At 38.9% G+C, this 20,055-nt stretch overlaps 1 protein-coding gene and 1 non-coding gene across 3 annotated transcripts in view; both read right to left on the bottom strand.

Annotated features, from left to right (window-relative positions):
* Positions 1-20,055, bottom strand: part of LOC114240657 (uncharacterized) — a 191,531-nt gene that overhangs the window by 8,141 nt on the left and 163,335 nt on the right. For both annotated transcript variants that reach the window (XM_028171284.2, XM_028171285.2), the window contains exon 3: positions 2,019-2,215. In XM_028171284.2, coding sequence (XP_028027085.2) covers positions 2,019-2,215 — 197 coding nt within the window. The remainder of the gene's footprint in view (positions 1-2,018; positions 2,216-20,055) is intronic.
* Positions 2,486-2,650, bottom strand: LOC114240749 (U1 spliceosomal RNA). The gene has a single exon (XR_016324543.1). It is a non-coding gene; the product is annotated as a U1 spliceosomal RNA (small nuclear RNA).

Raw genomic sequence — 20,055 nt, 5'->3', positions numbered from 1 at the left:
TTTTTTTCCTACCTAACCTTTGATAGGTTAAGGGGCTATTCCAACTACTCGCGGACCGGTAGTTGAGTTCACGGGCTCAACACGGGCTCAGAGAACTGCTAACACTGTGCCTAAGAAGAGGAAAGAGCAGTGCTTCGTCGAATCTACCACCGGATCGGTATCGCAGCCCATTGAGAAAATCCGGCGAGAAACTCACACACAACTGACTTGTGTCTATAGGAAATTTATACCTTTAAGCAGGACAGCCGTTGAGTCTTCAACCTCGCGTATCAAGCTAGGTAACTGCATTCATACTGTGATGTCTATGGGCCCCGGTAACCATTTAACGACAAGTATGCCATGAGCTCATAAAGCAACATATGCAATTAAGAAAATATATACATCCATATATCGCCAAAATATTCGAAATTGAGTTAATATCCGTAAACATTTGGTATCGCCAGTATTTTTCTCATAAATACTGTCAAAAGAGCATAGTTTAGTTTTAGTTATTTTTTTGTTTTTAGCTTACCATGTTTTGACTCCTATTAACAAAATTAATACATAATTTTATCTTACTTTAAAAGACAGATAATGTAACTGTTAAAAAATAAAAAAATAAATATTGCAAATATGATTAATATTAAAAATATTAACCCTATTAACCCTTTAAAACTCTCCTGTAAAATGAATAAGTTTTGAGATTATACAGTTTTAATGCGAGAAAACGATATATTATCTTCCAAATTTTCACATTGACATAATTAACCTTACTGGAAATGTATATTTTGCTATACTTTATATCATACGATTAATTAAACTACAAAACTCCAATAAACGAATAAAATCCAATGTACATTGTATAATATAACATTATTCTGCACTTTCATTAAACAAAGCAATTCATTAGAGCGGAGAGCATTAATCGGGTGTAAAAATCGTGGAACATGAAATGAGTTTCAAATTGTTTAATGATCAAAGAGGTTTATAATAAAAGTATACTTCGTTACGAAAGTCGCCTAAACTGTTTTCTTTTCACTTTATTTTTATTATGAAGTTTTTATTTTTGTTTTAGTATTTAGCCTTTGTGCAACTATAAGTAAATATAACAAATCTATCCCCTCTCCAACACTACATGACAAAACTCTATCAAGAGTGACACGATTGAGAAGAAGAACCAATCTATATCTGTACTTTGAAGATTTTTGACTTTTTTGGCGGGAACGCGAGGAGTGAAGTTGTGTGTGATTTGTTTTATTTTGTCTATTTAGTGTATCTTCAGGTTTAAATGTGTAATAACGGTAACTACTCACCATGAGGTAGGCCGTGTGGACGCCTGCCTGAATGGGTAGTGTAATTTTTTTAAATCAGCCAGCTTATAATTTACCTAGCGTGCTATTTTTATGGGATCATTTAAAATTGAGCTTATTCTGTTTGTTTATCTGATGTTTCGAATGTAAAGAAACAGCTAATTATGAACACTGAACTCTGTTTGTGCTATATTGTGATGGATGTTGTAGTTGCCGATTAAAGACAATAGCCAGAGACCAAATTACCCAACCAAGTGAAAATACGTGTAGATCATGAATTTTGATCGTGCAATAAAATAAATAAATAATAGTTTAAAAAAACTAACAAAATACGCTTTTATAGAAAATCCAACTAAAAAAATAGAAAATATTTTTTTATAAATTGTAATCAAAAATAGTCCAAGAAAAAATGATATTATTGTAAAAAAAGCGTTTTCTATAAAAGCGTATTTTATTAGTTTTTTTAAACAATTTTTTTTTCATTTTTTAGTAGCATTTCAATTTTTTCAAATTTTTTTTAAATATTGAATTGTCATCGGTCCTTAATAAGTATACCAAATTTCGAGTTAGTCCGACGTTTTAAAAATCATGTTCAAAGATTCCGTTACAAACTAACATACATACGTCTGAAGCTAATAAAAGCGTATTAAAAAAGAATATTCGAGGTATTTATTATGCGATATCTTCTCGACTAACTTGTACAATGTTAATTCAATGGTTGAAACTCACCTATCATAAGTAGTAACAACGTCAGTGGTGCTCTCGGGTGTGGTCTCAAAGCGCCAAGTACTGCACCGGCAGCCACTAGACACGCACCAATGACTCCTAAGAACAGCACGCAGAGCCTGAGAGGAGGTCGGCCGCAGCATGACTTCGGAGCGTTGCCTTCACCTTCGGAACAAGCATAGGCTGCTCCTCGACCCGATCTGAAATAAAATTAATTATAAGTTAAGAAAATCGAAACATGATTTCGGAATAGTCGGAATATTTATTTATTCTGAGACCTTAGAACGTATATCTCAAGGTGGGTGGCGCGTTCACGTTGTAGATGTCTATGGGCTCCAGTAACCACTTAATACCAGGTGGGCTGTGAGCTCGTCCACTCATCTAAGCAATAAAATAAAAAAAAGATATGTGGTATCGTGGGACACCGCGAAGTTCCTTATTATAAAAATATTAATTTTAAGTTTCTTTGAGTTATAAAGAAAATAATTATTCGAGTATACATTTTTTATTATGATTTTTTTATTGATAAAAATAAAAATAATCGCAAGGGTCAACCACTCCGCAGTGCAATGGAGCAGCCTCGCCCTGGGGGAACCGCCTGCGTGATCACGGTATCCCCTACGCCAGGTAAGTATGATTTAGCAAGAGAAATACGAGAACGTCTATCAACTGTGCAACATCTCGTCACCGCGATTCAGAAATTGTTGAATTTACGTGCAGCGATATTTGTTGATAACAAACTAAATAGAAAAAAATCTTACGTTACGGACGTGTTTTCCCGGTTAGGGTACCCCTCCGCATCGTCCCATAAAGAACTTCTTTCCAAAAAATATAAAGTTTGTAGTAAATCTTTTAGTATCTTCGTCCTTCGACTTCATAAATTAGTTTCTTCATTGCAATCGCAAATCTAGATTGCCTGCACTATAATGACTATCGGGAACGCATTTTTTCAGCTACCGGACAGTAATATGATATTTATTGTCAGTAAATACAAGTTTCGAATTGTATTTCGAAATTACATCACCGATCGAGTAGTATGATTACCGTCCAAGTTCGAACATCTGTAGAAGTCAATATCTTTATCAGTAATGATATTTGGTATTCGGGTTCTGGACGAAAGATATAAGTTTATTTATTATACGAATAAATGTATGAACTTAATAAATAAACGTGTTATTGGTATTTCACTAATTTTAGGTACGGATAGAATAGTTTTAGTTACAGAAATAAATTATAAGCGTATTCCCATTTTTTACTTAATCTTATAACAGGGAATTTCGGGGGCGATAAATCGATCTAGCTACGTTTTATTTTCAGAAAATGTTGTTTTATTCGTGTTTTCAATAATCAACTTTATGACTCTTCCCGACATCTATTGGCGAATAATAATACTATTTTTCTTAATTGAGAGCAACTTACTGCTTTAAAGACAGAATAACACTGGTATATTTCATCATTTTATCAATATGTAATTCGTTTTTAAATATAATTTCTAAAAAATACAATTAACAAACAAAAAGAAAAAAACCGGGCAAAGCTCGGTCATCATCTAGTTTTTGGAAAGAGCGACAGGTTAGTTTGTGTAAAAGTATGAAATCATGTCAAATGTACATTCTACTCTTGTATTAAAAACGCTTTTACAAAATTACATTTAAATTTTCAACGAACATGCATTCGAGGTTTACGTAAACATAGCACGTACGTTTAACGAAGTAAGCATACAAAAGAATTGGGGCAACATTAAAAGCTAAATTTTCTAACAAAGTGCTTTTTATTCGGGAACGTTTTTTTTTTTTAATTCTTAGTAGCTACGAAATTTATACTGTGATTCTTATAGATACTTCTTAATACATTGTAGTTATTAATCTTAAACAAACGTATGGTCAACATTATTGTATATTTTTAAGGTTTTCCCTCGCCATCATCGATATTGACGAGCTGGTCAAATCTTCTTTTTTTTTTTGTCAAATGATTTAAATATCTAATAAGAAACAGTAGTTGAGATTGAAGAGCTGGTCAAATCTTTTTTTGTCAAAAATTTAAGTATCTAATAAGAAACAGTAGTTGAGAGATTTGGTTTAGGCTTACTAGAAGTATTTGAAAAGTTCAATAAAAATGGTTAATCTTTTCTCGAGATTAGCAAAAACACATATACATTATTAGAAAACAAACAGATTATAAATAATAAATAAATATTTACTAACAACCACGCCACGTTAACTGGTCCCGTGATAAGTTCGTAAAGAACTTGTGTTACAGATACCAGATAACGGAAATAAATATATGATTTTTATTATACACATACATATATTTAATATACATCCATAACCCTGAAAAAGACATTTATATTTGTCATACAGATATCTTCCCATGACGGGATTCGAACCCGCAACCCCCTTATGTAGTGACCATGTCACTTACCACTACACCAGACGGCCGTTAGATGGTTCATGTAAAAAAAAATTGTAACCACAAAATAAATCCATTTTTTCCAGCAAGTCAAAACGTTAAATTTTAAATGATACAAATGCAAGTTAAATTTAATTTAATCAGTAGGTAAATAAAACAGAAAGTTCAACCAATAATTTTTTTACTGCATTTTTACGCAAACAGATAAGGTGATAAACCAAAAAATGTAAAACATTTCAACATAACAAATGAACATAACCTCTTTTTTTTATTGCTTAGATGGGTGGACGAGCTCACAGCCCACCTGGTGTTAAGTGGTTACTGGAGCCACCCACCTTGAGATATAAGTTCTAAGGTCTCAGTATAGTTACAACGGCTACCCCATCCTTCAAACCGAAACGCATTACTGCTTCACGGCAGAAATAGGCAGGGCGGTGATATCTACCCGTGCGAACTCACAAGAGGTCCTACCACCAGTGATTACGCAAATTATAATTTTGCGGGTTTGATTTTTATTACACGATGTTATTCCTTCACCGTGGAAGTCAATCGTGAATATTTGTTAAGTACGTATTTCATTAGAAAAATTGGTACCCACCTGCGGGATTCGAACACCGGTGCACCGCAACAACGAATGCACCGGAAGTCTTATCCTTTAGGCCACGACGACAAATAATATTGCAGACATACATATTTAACTTCGCCACCGTCTACTCCAAATAAAGCATTTTTGGAGATCACGAAATAGATCACTTCGATTTTAATCTCGAAGACACAAATTCACTTTTGTATTACACTTCTGTGTAATGTGCTTGTTTTGATGATTCCTCCCTTCCTGTTTTTACAGTCTACTTCGGTTTTAATAAGCGTTTTACGAGGTACTTAACGTTTGCGTGAATTTTTATTATTATTGTATTGCCAAGGAATGTCAGTTGGAACGCTACGACTAGAGATGTGGCGAGTTATTTTTATGGGTTTTTTTTTAAACCTAATCAGACCATCGAACACGCGGCCCATCATTGTTAGGTAGTTACCGGAACTCATAGTTATCACAACGTGAATGCTAACACTCACCTTGCAACTTGAGGTGGAAATCTTAATAGCTAAAGGGCTTTCTCACCCTTCAAACCGACACGAACAACTGTTTTTGTGTACTTGAGGTTTTGGTAATGTCGACGATATTTAATTGGAGAGATCTATATTCAAGGGCTATGCCAATACGCCAAACGGCCGTCTGGTGTAGTGGTTAGTGACATGGTCACTACACAAGGGGGTCGCGGGTTCGAATCCCGCCAAGGGAAGATATTTGTATGATAAATATAAAATGTCTTTTCCAGGGTTATGGATATATATTAAATATATCTATGTGTATAATAAAAATCTTACATATATTTCCGTTATCTGGTACCTGTTACACAAGTTCTTTACGAACTTACCACGGGGCCAGTTAACGTGGCGTGATTGTTAGTAAATATATCTATATATTTAAATAATATTATTATGATTATTATGATGAATATGTCTATACATATATTATATATGTATGAAAGAAAACGCACGGCATGTGTGGATTTCCATTTTTTTTTATTGCTTAGTTGGGTGCACGAGCTCACAGCCCACCTGGTGTTAAGTGGTTACTGGAGCCCATAGACATCCACAACATAAATGCCCTCCTGGCTGAGCCTTTGCTCGCCCACCTGTCCTGGTGACGCTGGAAAGGCCTCCGGGCCACCAGTAATATTTCAATTATAAAAAAAAAAAAAAGTAAATGCGCCACCCACCTTGAGATATAAGTTCTAAGGTCTCACGTATAGTTACAACGGCTGCCCCACCCTTCAAACCGAAACGCATTACTGCTTCACGGCAGAAATAGGCAGGGTGGTGGTACCCACCCGTGCGGACTCACAAGAGGTCCTACCACCAGTAACGAAGTGAAGCGCTTTTGTAGGAGTTTCTGTAAGTTATTAATAAATTAACTTAATTAGAATAAATCTGACCTATATTAACTCATAGAAGGTGCCGCGATACCGAACTAAATAAAAAAATTAAATTAAAAATTTCTAACTTTCGGTAGCATTGCAGATATAACTTTTCTGAAACACATACGTATTTACAAAAAACCGCATGAATCTCCAGTAACTGGATCGGGTTTTGCATTATGCATGCACCTAACAGCGCCCGTGTTTCCACATGATATGAAGCTTACGTCGCCTCTAAATCCCATTAAAGCCATTTCTATTTGCGTTTGAAATTGAACGACGAACTAGGATCCTAGATTATGATTGCGGTGATCGTGTGAGATCTCTACTAATTCCTAATTCTGTATTTTATTTACATAATTACTTTCTGATTTTATACCTAAATACAATGAAAACGCACGCACACATAAAGAAACAAATGAAAAAAAAGATAAATAGAAGAAACACAAATAATGTCACAGTAACGGTAATTATGTAATATCTTAGACAAAAGGCAGGCGTAGTGATGCGCTCTAGTATTATTCCAAATCACAATATAGCAATACTTCCATTGTTTGTTCCATCACCGGTTTCATCATCACCATCAACTGCAAGGAATCACTGCATTTCCCAATCACAGTCTGCCGTATTTTGCATCTTCAGTTTTTTCGTCATTAACGCTTTACTTCAAGCATTCAATGAAGTGTGAATAAATAGAGAAAGTACTTGTATGTATTTATTTTAAAATACTTAATAAACCATAAATAGTACCTAGTTAAGTGGTACCATTTCCCGGAAAACCTAGCCGTGGTGGACTCTTGCGTAATGGAGTCACACTCGATGCGGGCTTTTCACTAATTAGTTCCAGGTTCGCATACAGTTCTGGCTAATAGGATAACTGTGTTATCTAACTTTTGTTGGAATGCTTCGTTTTTAACCAATTACCCTCTTTGTTCCTGTTTTACAATTTACATTAATTCAGACAAAAGCTTCTTTAAGCTGCGACAATCACGGGCTATACACGTGACTAAAATCTTACAGTACTACTGAATTTATAAGCAACTAATTCTTTGAAGTTTATTACGTATTATAAATGGCTTACTGTAATCTATTTCATTGAATCAATGCACTATAAAAGAGCATCAATCAGTTCGTGTACTCGGCTGAATGCACACGTGTATGACGACCCCATAGCCCGGCCCCTAAACGAAGAGGGTCCTTTCAATGTTGTAAAGGCTAATATTTTAGTATCACACACAGATCAAACCAATTTCCTTTTATCTTTGTCACGCTCCACGTTCTGCTTGTTCGCTTGTTTTCATTATTCGTCTATTCACTTTTTAATTTATAAAATGTCTCTTTCATCTTAACACCCTTCTAATTGCATTTATTCCTTTTAACAAAAGACAATCAACTTTAATAGATTCGGTTCAAAAGTAAACATTAGTATTCCGTTGGCGTCATTCAAAGTGAAGCTACTCGATCTGTCAAAGACGTAACATTTATCTTTTCTAGTGCAGTGATCTCTATAGATTTATATCTCGAGTGTAAAAGTAACGAAATTGTAATTCTTATTGTATCAGCGTATCAAACGATGGTTGTCAGTCGGTCCGATTCTCAGATGGTTTGATAAATTACTATCGGTACAATAACATTCATTTCGGTGCTCTGTCGGTTCTTTACTGTTTTTAAATCGACTAGTCATCTTCGACCTCGCTCCGGGCTTGATGAAAAACCTGTTTTCCGTTTCCACTTCACCGGTCGGGACCTTTCATAATATCAAAGTTTTTGCCATCGATTCATTTATATAAGAATTTTTCATTCTGTTCTCCGACTCACTCGCTAAAGGACTGATCATAAATCCCTAAATTAGGGGAGTAATGTTGTAATATAGAATAGTGCGTTGCCGCCATCTGGGCCCACGATCCGCTCCGATAAACCAAGGATCCGATGATTCACAATTTTATAACCGGGTAAATGGGTCTGGCCACGCGACGCAGAGCACTCAATGTGACATCGTTGATAAGTGCCGCTACAAAAACGTAGTTTGATCCTTTTTGTAATAGCTTTGTATTTAAAAGAAGAAAAAAAACACGGAGGAACATAAAACTTGAAACGTCTTGTCCTTTCCTCGTTATACAGTAAGTACTGATGAGCTAAACTCACGTGTTGGAAGCTCAGTACAAAATGCAAATTAAGACCATAATGCCTAAAGTCTTCGACATTTGCCGACATCGTTTCGTCTCTAGACGTCACTTGAGTGCGTTATGCGCATATTAAACCCACATCACATCTCGAGTGTGCTCCGTAGCGCGAAATTTATGTCGTTAATAAGGGTTGGGAGTTAATTAGCTGATTTATGTTGTCCATATTGCGGTACAGCGGCACACTCGACATTATGACCCCTGCCATTGACAGTTTAATAGCCTCTTCGCTCAACACGGCAATGGGTCGTCATTTCTGCCTTCTGATTATGTTTAAAGATTATATATCACCGGGTTCTTGTGTGAACAAAACCAATGAATTTGAAGACCTTCTATTTTCTGTCTAAATCTACAATGAACATTTATACAAAAAAAGATTACATGAGTCGACTATTATCAAAGCCGGCAATGTGACTTTTGGACAATTATTGGTAAATCAGAAAAACGAATTATTGACTTTGTATTCCATTGGCAGTCACAAAACCCTTCTGAACGACATCTTAGATAAATAACAGGTTAACTATTAACCTTTATTTAATGCAGGTTTTGAACCGTATTCTTTGAAGGAGACAATTATATTCAAATCAATCTGTATTGACATATCAATAAATTTTTATGTCCAAATGCACAGATTGCCACCTTTGATAATAGACGACTCACATGCTGTTTAGATGCCTGTTGATGTTCTCTGTATGATTTGACTAGCACAATGATTATCAAACTTATTTCGTTTACCGCCCCCTTTGAAAATGAATTATTTTTCAGCGCCCCCCATTTTTTATACACCCCTAAAACTTTAAAACCACAATTTCATTAATTTAATTAATAAATGTTGTATTAATTTTAGTAAATGTAGTACCACGTAGTACATATGTATTTGTAGATGCTATTATTGTTTCTTCATATTATTATATGTCCGTACATTGCTACAGGGCGTGTATTTACAAATTTGCAAAGTAAAAATGGATTCTTCTCATCAATATGTTTGTTTAAATTCAGAATTACCAAAATAAATTGCTAGTTCACTGTACTATTACTATGCTAATTTATTAGAACGAAACTATTTTTGTTGAATACCTTTCTCATTAATATAAGATTCTCATCATAAGATAATTAAAAAATTATATTTCGACTAGTAAATAATACTACTAACAGTAATAACTTATTAAACTACGAATAAGCTAAACCTGGAAGTCGTAGAGGATTTCATTTATCTGGGCTTCGTCATAGCTAGTAATGGATCCTCCAAAAAGGGCCTCAGAAGGCGAATCAGTATGGCAAAGAGAGCTATGTCCCAAATGGACCGTGTTTGGGCGGACAGAAACATCTCGAGGAATACCAAAAAGCAGCTCGTCACCTCCCTCGTCTTTTCCATTTTTCTCTACGGCGCAGATACTTGGACCCTCAAGAAAGTTTTACTGAGTTTGCTCATCTTGCCACCGCTGGGGTGGCGCATGTCGTCGGCAAAATCAGGAGATTGGGCCTCGACGTAACACTCTGTAAATCCGAGGCCATGTGCTTCCACAGGCCCCGGAGAGTGCCACCTGTCGATGCCCATGTCGTGGTTGGAGGCGTCCGTATCGGGCCCGGGTGCAGTTGAAGTACCTCGGCCTCATTCTGGACGGTCGTTGGACCTTCCTTGTTCACTTTCAGAACCTGGTCCCTCGTTTGTTGGGGGTGGCCAGCGCGTTAAGCCGGCTTCTTCCCAACATCAGGGGGCCTGACCAGGTGACGTGCCGTCTCTATACGGGGGTGGTGCGGTCAATGGCCTTATACGAGGCGCCCGTATGGGGCTAGTCACTGGCCGTGGGGGTAGCGAAGTTGCTGCAACGGCCGTAACGCACCATCGCGGTCAGGATCATCCGTGGTTATCGCACCATCTCTTTCGAGGCGGCGTGTGTACTGACTGGAACGCCGCCTTGGGTCCTGGAGGCGGAGGCGCTCGCCGCTGACTATCAGTGGCGGGCTAACTTTCGTGCTCGGGGCGTAGCGCGTCCCAGCCCCAGTGTGGTCAGAGCGCGGAGGGCGGTCCGTGCTGGAGTCATGGTCCAGGCAGCTGGCCGATCCTTCGGCTGGTCGTAACACCGTCGAGGCGATTCGCCCGGTTCTTGTGAATTGGGTGAATCGTGACAGAGGACGCCTCACTTTCCGGCTCACGCAGGTACTCACTAGGCATGGTTGCTTCGGTGAGTTCCTGCACCGGATCGAAGCCGAGCCGACGGCAGAGTGCCACCATTGTGGTTGCAACTTGGACACGGCAGAGCATACGCTCGTCGCCTGTCCCGCATGGGAGGGGTGGCGCCGTGTCCTCGTCGCAAAAATAGGAAACGACTTGTCGTTACCGAGTGTTCTGGCATCAGATGCTCGGTGACGACGACTCGAGGAAGGCGATGCTCGACTTCTGCGAGTGCACCATCTCGCAAAAGGAGGTGACGGGGCGCGTGAGAGATGCACAGGCCCGCCGCCGTCGAGCGGGGTCCAGGGAGGCGGAGGCGCTCGCCGCTGACTATCAGTGACGGGCTAACCTTCGTGCCCGGGGCGTGGCACGTCCCAGCCCCAGTTTGGTCAGAGCGCGGAGGGCCCAATCTCGGCGGTCCGTGCTGGAGTCATGGTCCAGGCGGCTGGCCGATCCTTCGGCTGGTCGTAGGACCGTCGAGGCGATTCGCCCGGTTCTTGTGAATTGGGTGAATTGTGACAGAGGACGTCTCACTTTCCGGCTCACGCAGGTACTCACTGGGCATGGTTGCTTCGGTGAGTTCCTGCACCGGATCGGAGCCGAGCCGACAGCAGAGTGCCACCATTGTGATTGCGACTTGGACACGGCAGAGCATACGCTCGTCGCCTGCCCCGCATGGGAGGGGTGGCGGCGTGTCCTCGTCGCAAAAATAGGAAACGACTTGTCGTTGCCGAGTGTTCTGGCATCGATGCTCGGTGACGACGACTCGTGGAAGGCGATGCTCGCGTTCCGTAGGATAGGATAGATAGGCTTCGGACAGCCTGCCGACCGAGAGGGCTGGTGGTAGTGGCGCCGACGACCGCCAGTCTGGTGTCTCGAGGGGGAGGGTGATGGGAGAGATGTGCTCCGCACTAAACGCTTCACTTTCCCCCCTTTGCCTTTTTATGAGCTCTGTCTCATGCGAGGTTTGGATGCTGGTTGTTGAGCGACAGGAGGTTTTAGTCGGTTTGACTCCGACATGCCCCGCCCTCTATACCCAGTGAAGGGCGGAAGTCCGGCGATTACCTCCTGACAAAAAAAAAACGTGTGGCACTCGGGAACTGCGGCGGTAAAGCTATTGCATAGCAGTTTTTATCAACTTATGACATTATAATTAGACAATGATAATTTAATATTAAAACAATAATAAAACAAGACCACGCTATATTAAACCTTAATAAAGGCAAAACCTTAACTGTCCCCTTCACACTCATAAGCTAAACCGCGCGAGAGAGAGATGGGCAGACTTTTCATGATGCGCATGCAGTGTGACGTCACGCCACGAGCTTATTCATAAACACTACACAAGCGCAACGTGTGAATGTGTTGAACGCGAGCTACATGGTAGTCGGAGTGAGGGATGTTAGGTTTTTTTCGTTACGGAATTTCATGATTCGGTCGCCGCCCTCAAGGTCCGCGATAAAAGCTATACAATAGCTTAAAAATGTATGAACTTGTAATAAAATCTCTTTGGCTATACTATTTGTATCTGGCTGGTTTTGGTATCATTAAAAGTTTAAATTCGAAAGAAGATAATTCCAAATTAAAATTAGGAAGATGTGTGATTTTTATATATTTTTCGTACTGTCAAGATGAGTAAATCTAATAAAGATATTCGATACATTTTAAAATTTTACTACAAAAAAGGTAAAAAAGCAACGCAAGCCGTGAAAAAAAATTGCGATGTTTATGGACCTACTGCAGTGTCTGTGAGAGTAGCTCAAATTTGGTTTAAGCGTTTTCAATCCGGAAATTTTGACGTCAAAAATGCACGTCGCTCTGGTCGCCCTATTACGGATAAAATCGATGCCATTTTTGAAAAAGTGGGGCAAAATCGGCATATCAGTAGTTACGACGTAACTGAAGAATTGGGAATTGACCACAAAATAGTTATGGCGCATTTGAAAAAAACTGAGTACATAAAAAAGCTCACTGAAAGAAACCTAATGAACCGTGTACTCATTTGTGATTCTTTATTACGACATAATGAAACCGAACCATTTTTGAAGAAGCTGATAACTGGTGATGAAAAGTGGATCACGTACGACAAGAAGGTTGTGGTCAAAGGCCGGTCAGGCTTCACAGACTCTGGCGAAACCCGGGTTAACTCGCAACAAGGTGATGCTATGTGTGTGGTGGGATTGGAAGGGCATTATACATTATGAGCTGTTACCACCAGGCAGGACCATCGATTCTGAACTCTACTGCGAACAACTGATGAAATTAAAGCAAGAAGTTGAGAGAAAGCGGCCGGAATTGATCAACAGAGGGGGTGTGGGTTTTCATAACGATAACGCTAGACCTCACACATCTTTAGCCACTCAGCAAAAATTAAAAGAGCTTGGCTGGGAGGTGTTAATGCATCCACCGTATAGTCCTGACTTTGTACCTTCAGATTTCTACCTGTTTCGGTATCTTCGAAATTCTTTAGGCAGTGTCAGGTTAACATCATGAGAGGACTGCCAAAACCAATTGTCGCGGTATTTTGATCCGAAGCCCCAAAATTTCTATAGCAATGGGATCATGTCCCTACCTACAAGATGGCAAAAAGTTATCGAACAAAATGGTACCGACATACTTTAGTTAAATGTGAATAAACTATATTAAAAAATGTTGTGAATTTTCTTAAAAAATGCGAAGAAACTTTTCCCCAACCTATTATTATATAGAAATAAAATAGTAAACAATGTTTACAATAAGTGAGCTATTTAGGCTTACTATACTATTTGACATTGGACGGTAATGGGTAAATTGTAAAAAATAATAATCTAAGACAAGTTTTTGAACAATAATGATTGATATACGCATTTCCATTTTATATAAAAATTATGATTCTTACATCAGTAATTTCTTATAAAATGCTAGGAAAATGCTGTAAAATGCCCTTATGTTAAAAACAAGAAAGAAAGTAAAGAAAACCTCAATTTGTGTTAGTTTACGTATGTGTAATATTTAAAAACTCTGCATGGTACATTTTTTTCTAATGTTTAAAATAATTTCTGGTGCAATGTAATTAAGGTAAAATTGCTCTAATTTTTTAACTATCATCAATCATGTTCCGCAGCAACTTGTTACAACTTGATTGCGTACGGTGTGTGGGCTATCCTACGAAATCTATGTTAATTATTTTAAGTTTTTATAACATCATACAGGGTAGAAATATAAAGTAATTATGCGTTATTGTGTAGTAGGTGAGTTTTAATTTTAGTGAAATTTAAAATACTATAAATTAAATGAAATTACAGATTTTACAGCGCCCCCCTAAACCATATCAACGCCCCCCATTTTTTCCTGGGCCCCTTAACGCCCCCCTCTAGGTTTCAAACGCCCCCAAGGGGCGTTATCGCCCACTTTGAGAAAGACTGGACTAGCACATAAAAACTACTGGACCTTTTGTGCTTGAAGACTTTTCAGATGTATTTCATATTTATAAATAAAATTGCTATTCTTACACATGTGAGCTGTCATTCCAACTGAAAATATTATTATATTTAAAGCAAATTTAACACGGTTTCAAGCGCGGAACGCAGCCTTTTATAAATTTTAGTTTAATAAATTTTCGATATTAAATACCTCGTAGCGCATCTGAACTTTTAACTCTCGTATCGTGTCAATGACTATCGGTGTGGATCGCTTCTGACCCAGTTATTTTTCAGGGCAAACTTGGAACAGTAAAGATTAATTTTGTGCTGACACTATAACAGTACTGAAAGCATAGGTACCTGTTCGGGATTTGAAATAACAAAATGATCAATCAAATACCAAATTAAAAAGTTGTTGTAACGGCACATTAAAAATTGTATTTTTCTTTTCTTAACCCATAACGTAAAGCGTCTTGGTTCTTATTATTTATTTTTAAAAGAAAACCTAAATCGTTAATTTTATTTTTACACAAAAGTTTACATATGGTCAAGTTTTTGACGCTGAAGAAATTAGTAGATTGGAACAGTTTAGATTTTGGAAGCAAATATAGCTTTGTGCCTTATAATATCACTAACCTACCATTTCCCCGTGAGTTTCGAAAAAGGAGACTAAAAGATTTAACTGAGAAGTGGCAGTAGTATTCTCATAGTATTATACCAGCGTATTGTGGTGGTGGTAGAGCGTATTGAAGCATATTTCTGCCGTGAAATAGTAATGCGTTCTCAATCAAAGGCTGGAACAGTCGTTTTATCTATACTAATATTATAAAGAGGAAAGATTTGTTTGTTTGTTTGTTTCGAATAGGCTCCGAAACTATTGGACCGATTTGAAAAATTCTTTTTCCATTAGAAGCCGACATTGTCCCTGATGAACATAGGCTACTTTTTTTATTTTATTTTTTAATTTTATTTTTTGGTTTCATGTGTGTTTTAATGTTTCCGAAGCGAAGCGAGGGCGGGTCGCTAGTAAATTATAATCATTGATACTTCAACTTTATATCTCCAGGCTGATTTGGACATTCACGTTGTGATCTCTATAAGCTTTGGTAATTAAAAAAGAAATAATGAGTTCATAATTTAGCACAATAAAGTATAACTTCTAAGTTACCTATCTACATATATATAAAAATGAATTGTTGTTCGTTAGTCTCGCTAAAACTCGAGAACGGCTAGACCGATTTGGCTAATTTTTGTCTTGAATTATTTGTGGAAGTCCAGGGAAGGTTTAAAAGGTTTAAATAAATATGAAGATGCTCGGAATTAAATAAAAATAGCAATTTCGTTTTTTCTTTGATGTATCCTTTGATTTATTGATTAAGGCACTACGAAATCTGCCGGGTCAACTAGTTAAAAATAAAATCGCTAAGTGGGGTTCATAGGACACCCATATTGTGATGATTGGATTGAAGGATTACTGGTGGCCCGGAGGCCTTTCCAGTTTCACCAGGACAGGTGGGCGAGCAAAGGCTCAGCCAGGAGGGGTGGGATTTGCTAACAGCTGCCCGAGCGCCTTCGAAGGAGACCTAACAACTCAAGAGTAGCTGCTTCGCGAATGAATCTACTACCGGATCGGAATCGCGACCCGCTGAGAAGATCCGGCGAGAAACTCAGCGAGCTGATTCATGGGTTAGGTTGCACGGCGAACTCTTTGTCGAGTTCGACGAGTACGGTTACCGAGGTCCCTAAGCCTGCTCCTAGAGCTGAAGGCGTCTAGTGCAAAGGTTATTGGATCTGATGGATCCGTAAGGACGTGTCTAGGGCGTCGACGGTGACTGGCTCCTGCATGATCAGGATTCGGGGAGTAGTCAGCGGCGGCAACGATAAGGCGATTATCATGACGCATAGCCTTATCGAAGTATCGTTCCGACGCTGACTTCATGTATTTCCGAATTGATTCGAGGCCCAGGTCGTCGTGTAGGTCAACGTTCCTCACGAACCACGGAGCCCCGACAGCTAACCTGCAAAAGCGGGATTGTAGGGATTGGAGGGTGTCTATGTGTGTGCGGGCCGCGTGAGCGAACACCACACTCGCGTAAGTCATGACGGGCCTTATGCAAGTTTTGTAAAGTGTCACCTTGTTCCGAAGGGACATTTTACTCCGCTTACAGATCATGGGGTAGAGTCTACCGAGAATAAACGCGGCACGGTCACGGACTGATTTTATATGCGGGCGGAATGTCATCGATGCATCCAGGGTAACGCCCAGGTACTTGACCTTCCTGGCCCAGGGTATGGATTGACTAAAGAGAGTAATCGGGGGTGTGAGATTCCTCCTCCTAATACGGGAGGAAATCCGTGGGGAGCTTCCCCTCTGAAATAGCACCGCAGTACTTTTCGCTGGGTTGATGTCTATGCGCCATTTTCGGAACCACTGTCCTAGGGCTAGGGCTGCGCTCTGAAGCTTCTTCGCGATTAGGGACTTGTTTCTACTGGAATAGTAAACAGTCGTGTCGTCGGCGAATAAAGCTAAATGGGTCGGCGGCGACCGGGGAATATCGTTAACGAATAAGCTAAATAGGAGGGGTGAAAGGACAGAGCCTTGCGGGACTCCAGCTGTGAGAGGTCGTGGGGAGGAGCGGGTTCCCTCGACTCGATATCGAAAAGAGCGGTTCGACAAGAAGTCCCGTATGATGAGCACGAGACTATCCGGCACACCCATGTTGAATAGTTTGAAAATCAAACCGTTGTGCCAGATTTTGTCGAACGCTTTTGCGACGTCGAAGAAGAGAGCTCCCGTGTATAACGGTTTTGGTCGATTAAGCCCCACAAGAATGTGCTCCGTGAGGCGGTGCACCTGTTGAACGCATGAGTGATTTGTACGGAATCCGAATTGTTCATCGATGAGAATGCCCTTGGATGAGACGAAGTCTCTGAGGCGTTTGTAGAGCAGACGCTCATACAGTTTGCCTAGAGACATGAGGAGGCTAATCGGGCGGTAGCTCGTCGGATGATTTTTTGGTTTACCGGGTTTATGTATGCCGATAACGTCCGCTTCTTTCCACACCGCGGGAAAGATACAGTTCGCCATAGCGGCATTGAAAATAGATGCCAACATCACGATGAGTTGGACGGGTAAGTTTAATAACGCGGTTGGATATACCGTCGGAACCGGGAGCCTTGCGAGGACGTAGGTCTTTGATCAAGTCTTTAACTTCCATCGGGGTGACGGGTGGTAACGCATCCGAGGGTGGCAAGGAGACTCTGCGTTCTACCTCACTGTCTACTAATTCTACATGAACAGGGTCCACGGATTGAGTGCTGGGCGTGCACTGGGTTTGCAATGTATCGGCCAGCAACTCTGCTTTTTCATCATCATCAAACGCCGCGAGTCGGCCTGAGGGGCCTACGAGGGGGGGCATAGTTACTACCGTATCCGATTTGAACCCATATTGTCAATGTTTGCGTGCAATATGGAATTAGCTTGTGCCATAAAAATGGCAATTCCCTGTACAAACAAGCGTGACCCCCTCGTGTACAGCCATCTGGGTACAGGCACGCTCCACCAACTTTAGAACGTATGAAAGGTAACGATCGTAGATGTAGGACAAAATCTTCTAGAATGAACACTACAACGATTTGATAAAATTATTAATTCAAGATAACTTCTTCTGCACTAATATATCGCTGATAATAATTATCGATTGTCTAATCCGCTCTAACAATATATTATCCTATATAATTGCATAACTTCAATCCAGAAGTAAAATGTTAACCGGCTTGCACTTGGTATATTGATGCCATAGCTAACTTTAACCAGTTATTATAATATTGACTCAAATATTTTTTTTATTGCTTATGTGGCTGGACGAGCTCACAGCCCACCTGGTATTAAGTGGTTACTGGAGCCCATAGACATCCACAACGTAAATGCGCCACCCACCTTGAGATATAAGTTCTGAGATCTCAGTATAGTTACAATAATAACAGGACGTTCTAGATCTATAAGTCCATGTAACAACAAGCCCATTGAGTACGATGTCCGTCAGTTCTGGACCCACATCCTGTCTCGTGCGGGCACGCCTTTATTAAAACCACTACCTTGGAGCTAGCTGAAAGCTCTCGAGTACATAGCGAAACGTAACGTTAATGACGTGTAACATATCAATAATTCTTGAAACAATACTAAATGTTCAGAATTATACAATTTGTCCGCGGCAGAAAAGAACCCGTGTGTGGCAGCGGAGAAAAAAATCCATTATCTTTACTTTAAAAAAAAAACATTACTTTATTTCTCAAAGAGAAAAACTCCATTAAAATAAGTGTCAATGTTGACTTCTTCAGTCGCGAATTGAGCCGGCGAAAATAACGTACTTTAAAAAAACTTTTTAATCAATGTTGTGCTCTGTCTTTTACCTTAATTAAAAATATTTTCAGAAACTTATAGCTGTGCTCTGTTTCCGTTCACCTTATTTACGTATTTATTGCATTGCGTTAATTTTATGTGATTGTGTAACAATTACTCTAGTCATTCGTTCGATGCCTCTAATGAACACTACGCTAAATCCAAATTCGTAGATTTACAGGAGGAGCGTTTAAACGAAAAAAGTTGATAAAATCTTTATTATTGCAGATATATTTATGGTTTTTTTTTGTGTAACTAGCGTATTTACTCTTGCTTCGAACCCCATCAATAATGATTAATTGTAATACTTTTAAAATAGTGAAGCGATTTGCGTGAAAAACGAAAATTTCAAAATTTCGAGTTAGAGTAGTGTTCATTGGAGGCATCGCGTTTGTTTCAACGAGTTACAACCTACGTACGAACAAGAGACCAGCGCTGTTATAGGCTTAACAATTAATCAAAACTTTTGAAATATCACCGAGTACAAATCGCGTTGGTGTACATACATACAACATCTGAATATTATTTTAACATTTACAGTGAGTTATTCTGTTCTTTTGTCATAAACTTAATTATTCAACTAGAATCAAGCTTAACTAACAAAAACACCTCTTAATTTAATTCATATAGCGGATTAGTTATGTTGCGTATAATTTCAGGAGAGGCAAATATAGAATAAGGATAAGCTATCAAAATGTGTATGTGTATCTATATATTAATACGTGAAGCAAAAACTTTGTACCCCTTTTTACCAAAATTGCGCGGACGGAGGAGTATGCAATTTCCCACACTTATAGAGAATATAGAAAAGGAGTGCACAATGCTAATATTTTTTTTAAATAATGCATAAAAGGTACATTAAATCAATAAAGAAAACATTACACACGCTACCATGTATTTCACACACACACGCATGCATACTATTTGCTTATTGTCAGACTATTCTTATTGCATAAAGTCTATGGTCAAATTGAGAATAGATTAAATATTGTTTGTCTTTGTTAATATTTGTCTAAAGTGTAGTCTTAGCAAAATCTGTGATTATAGAAGTATTATAAATAGTCTTTGACAATAGAACCATAACAATGTTCGAACTTATAATTTCAATTAATTATAGTCGAATTTCGACTACTGCGGGACCACTAGTTTATATATATATAGCGTATAGCAAATGTGTTGACTGATACAGTTAAAATTTTACCTAGATAACTTGGAATGTTCAATTAAAATTTCGGGCACTTCTAATTCTTGCGTCATCTAACTTGTTAAATGTGTGTGTGAGTATTTTAATGATAATACAATATTATGGTAACGTCGGTATGATTCGATGATTAATCAAAAGGGTGAATAACGGGACCGCTCCATGGTTAATAATAAACTCATCACATTTTGACTCATTAGTCTTGTCTTTATAAAGCGTCTATTGATTTTTTTAAATCATACTTGTTTCTTTATTAACTCTAAGCTGATTTCAGATCAGACAGATAATC

Source organism: Bombyx mandarina, chromosome 17 (assembly GCF_030267445.1).
Source record: "Bombyx mandarina strain Sakado chromosome 17, ASM3026744v2".
NCBI classification, from domain to species: domain Eukaryota; kingdom Metazoa; phylum Arthropoda; class Insecta; order Lepidoptera; family Bombycidae; genus Bombyx; species Bombyx mandarina.
This window is presented reverse-complemented; position numbering and strand designations above follow the sequence as displayed.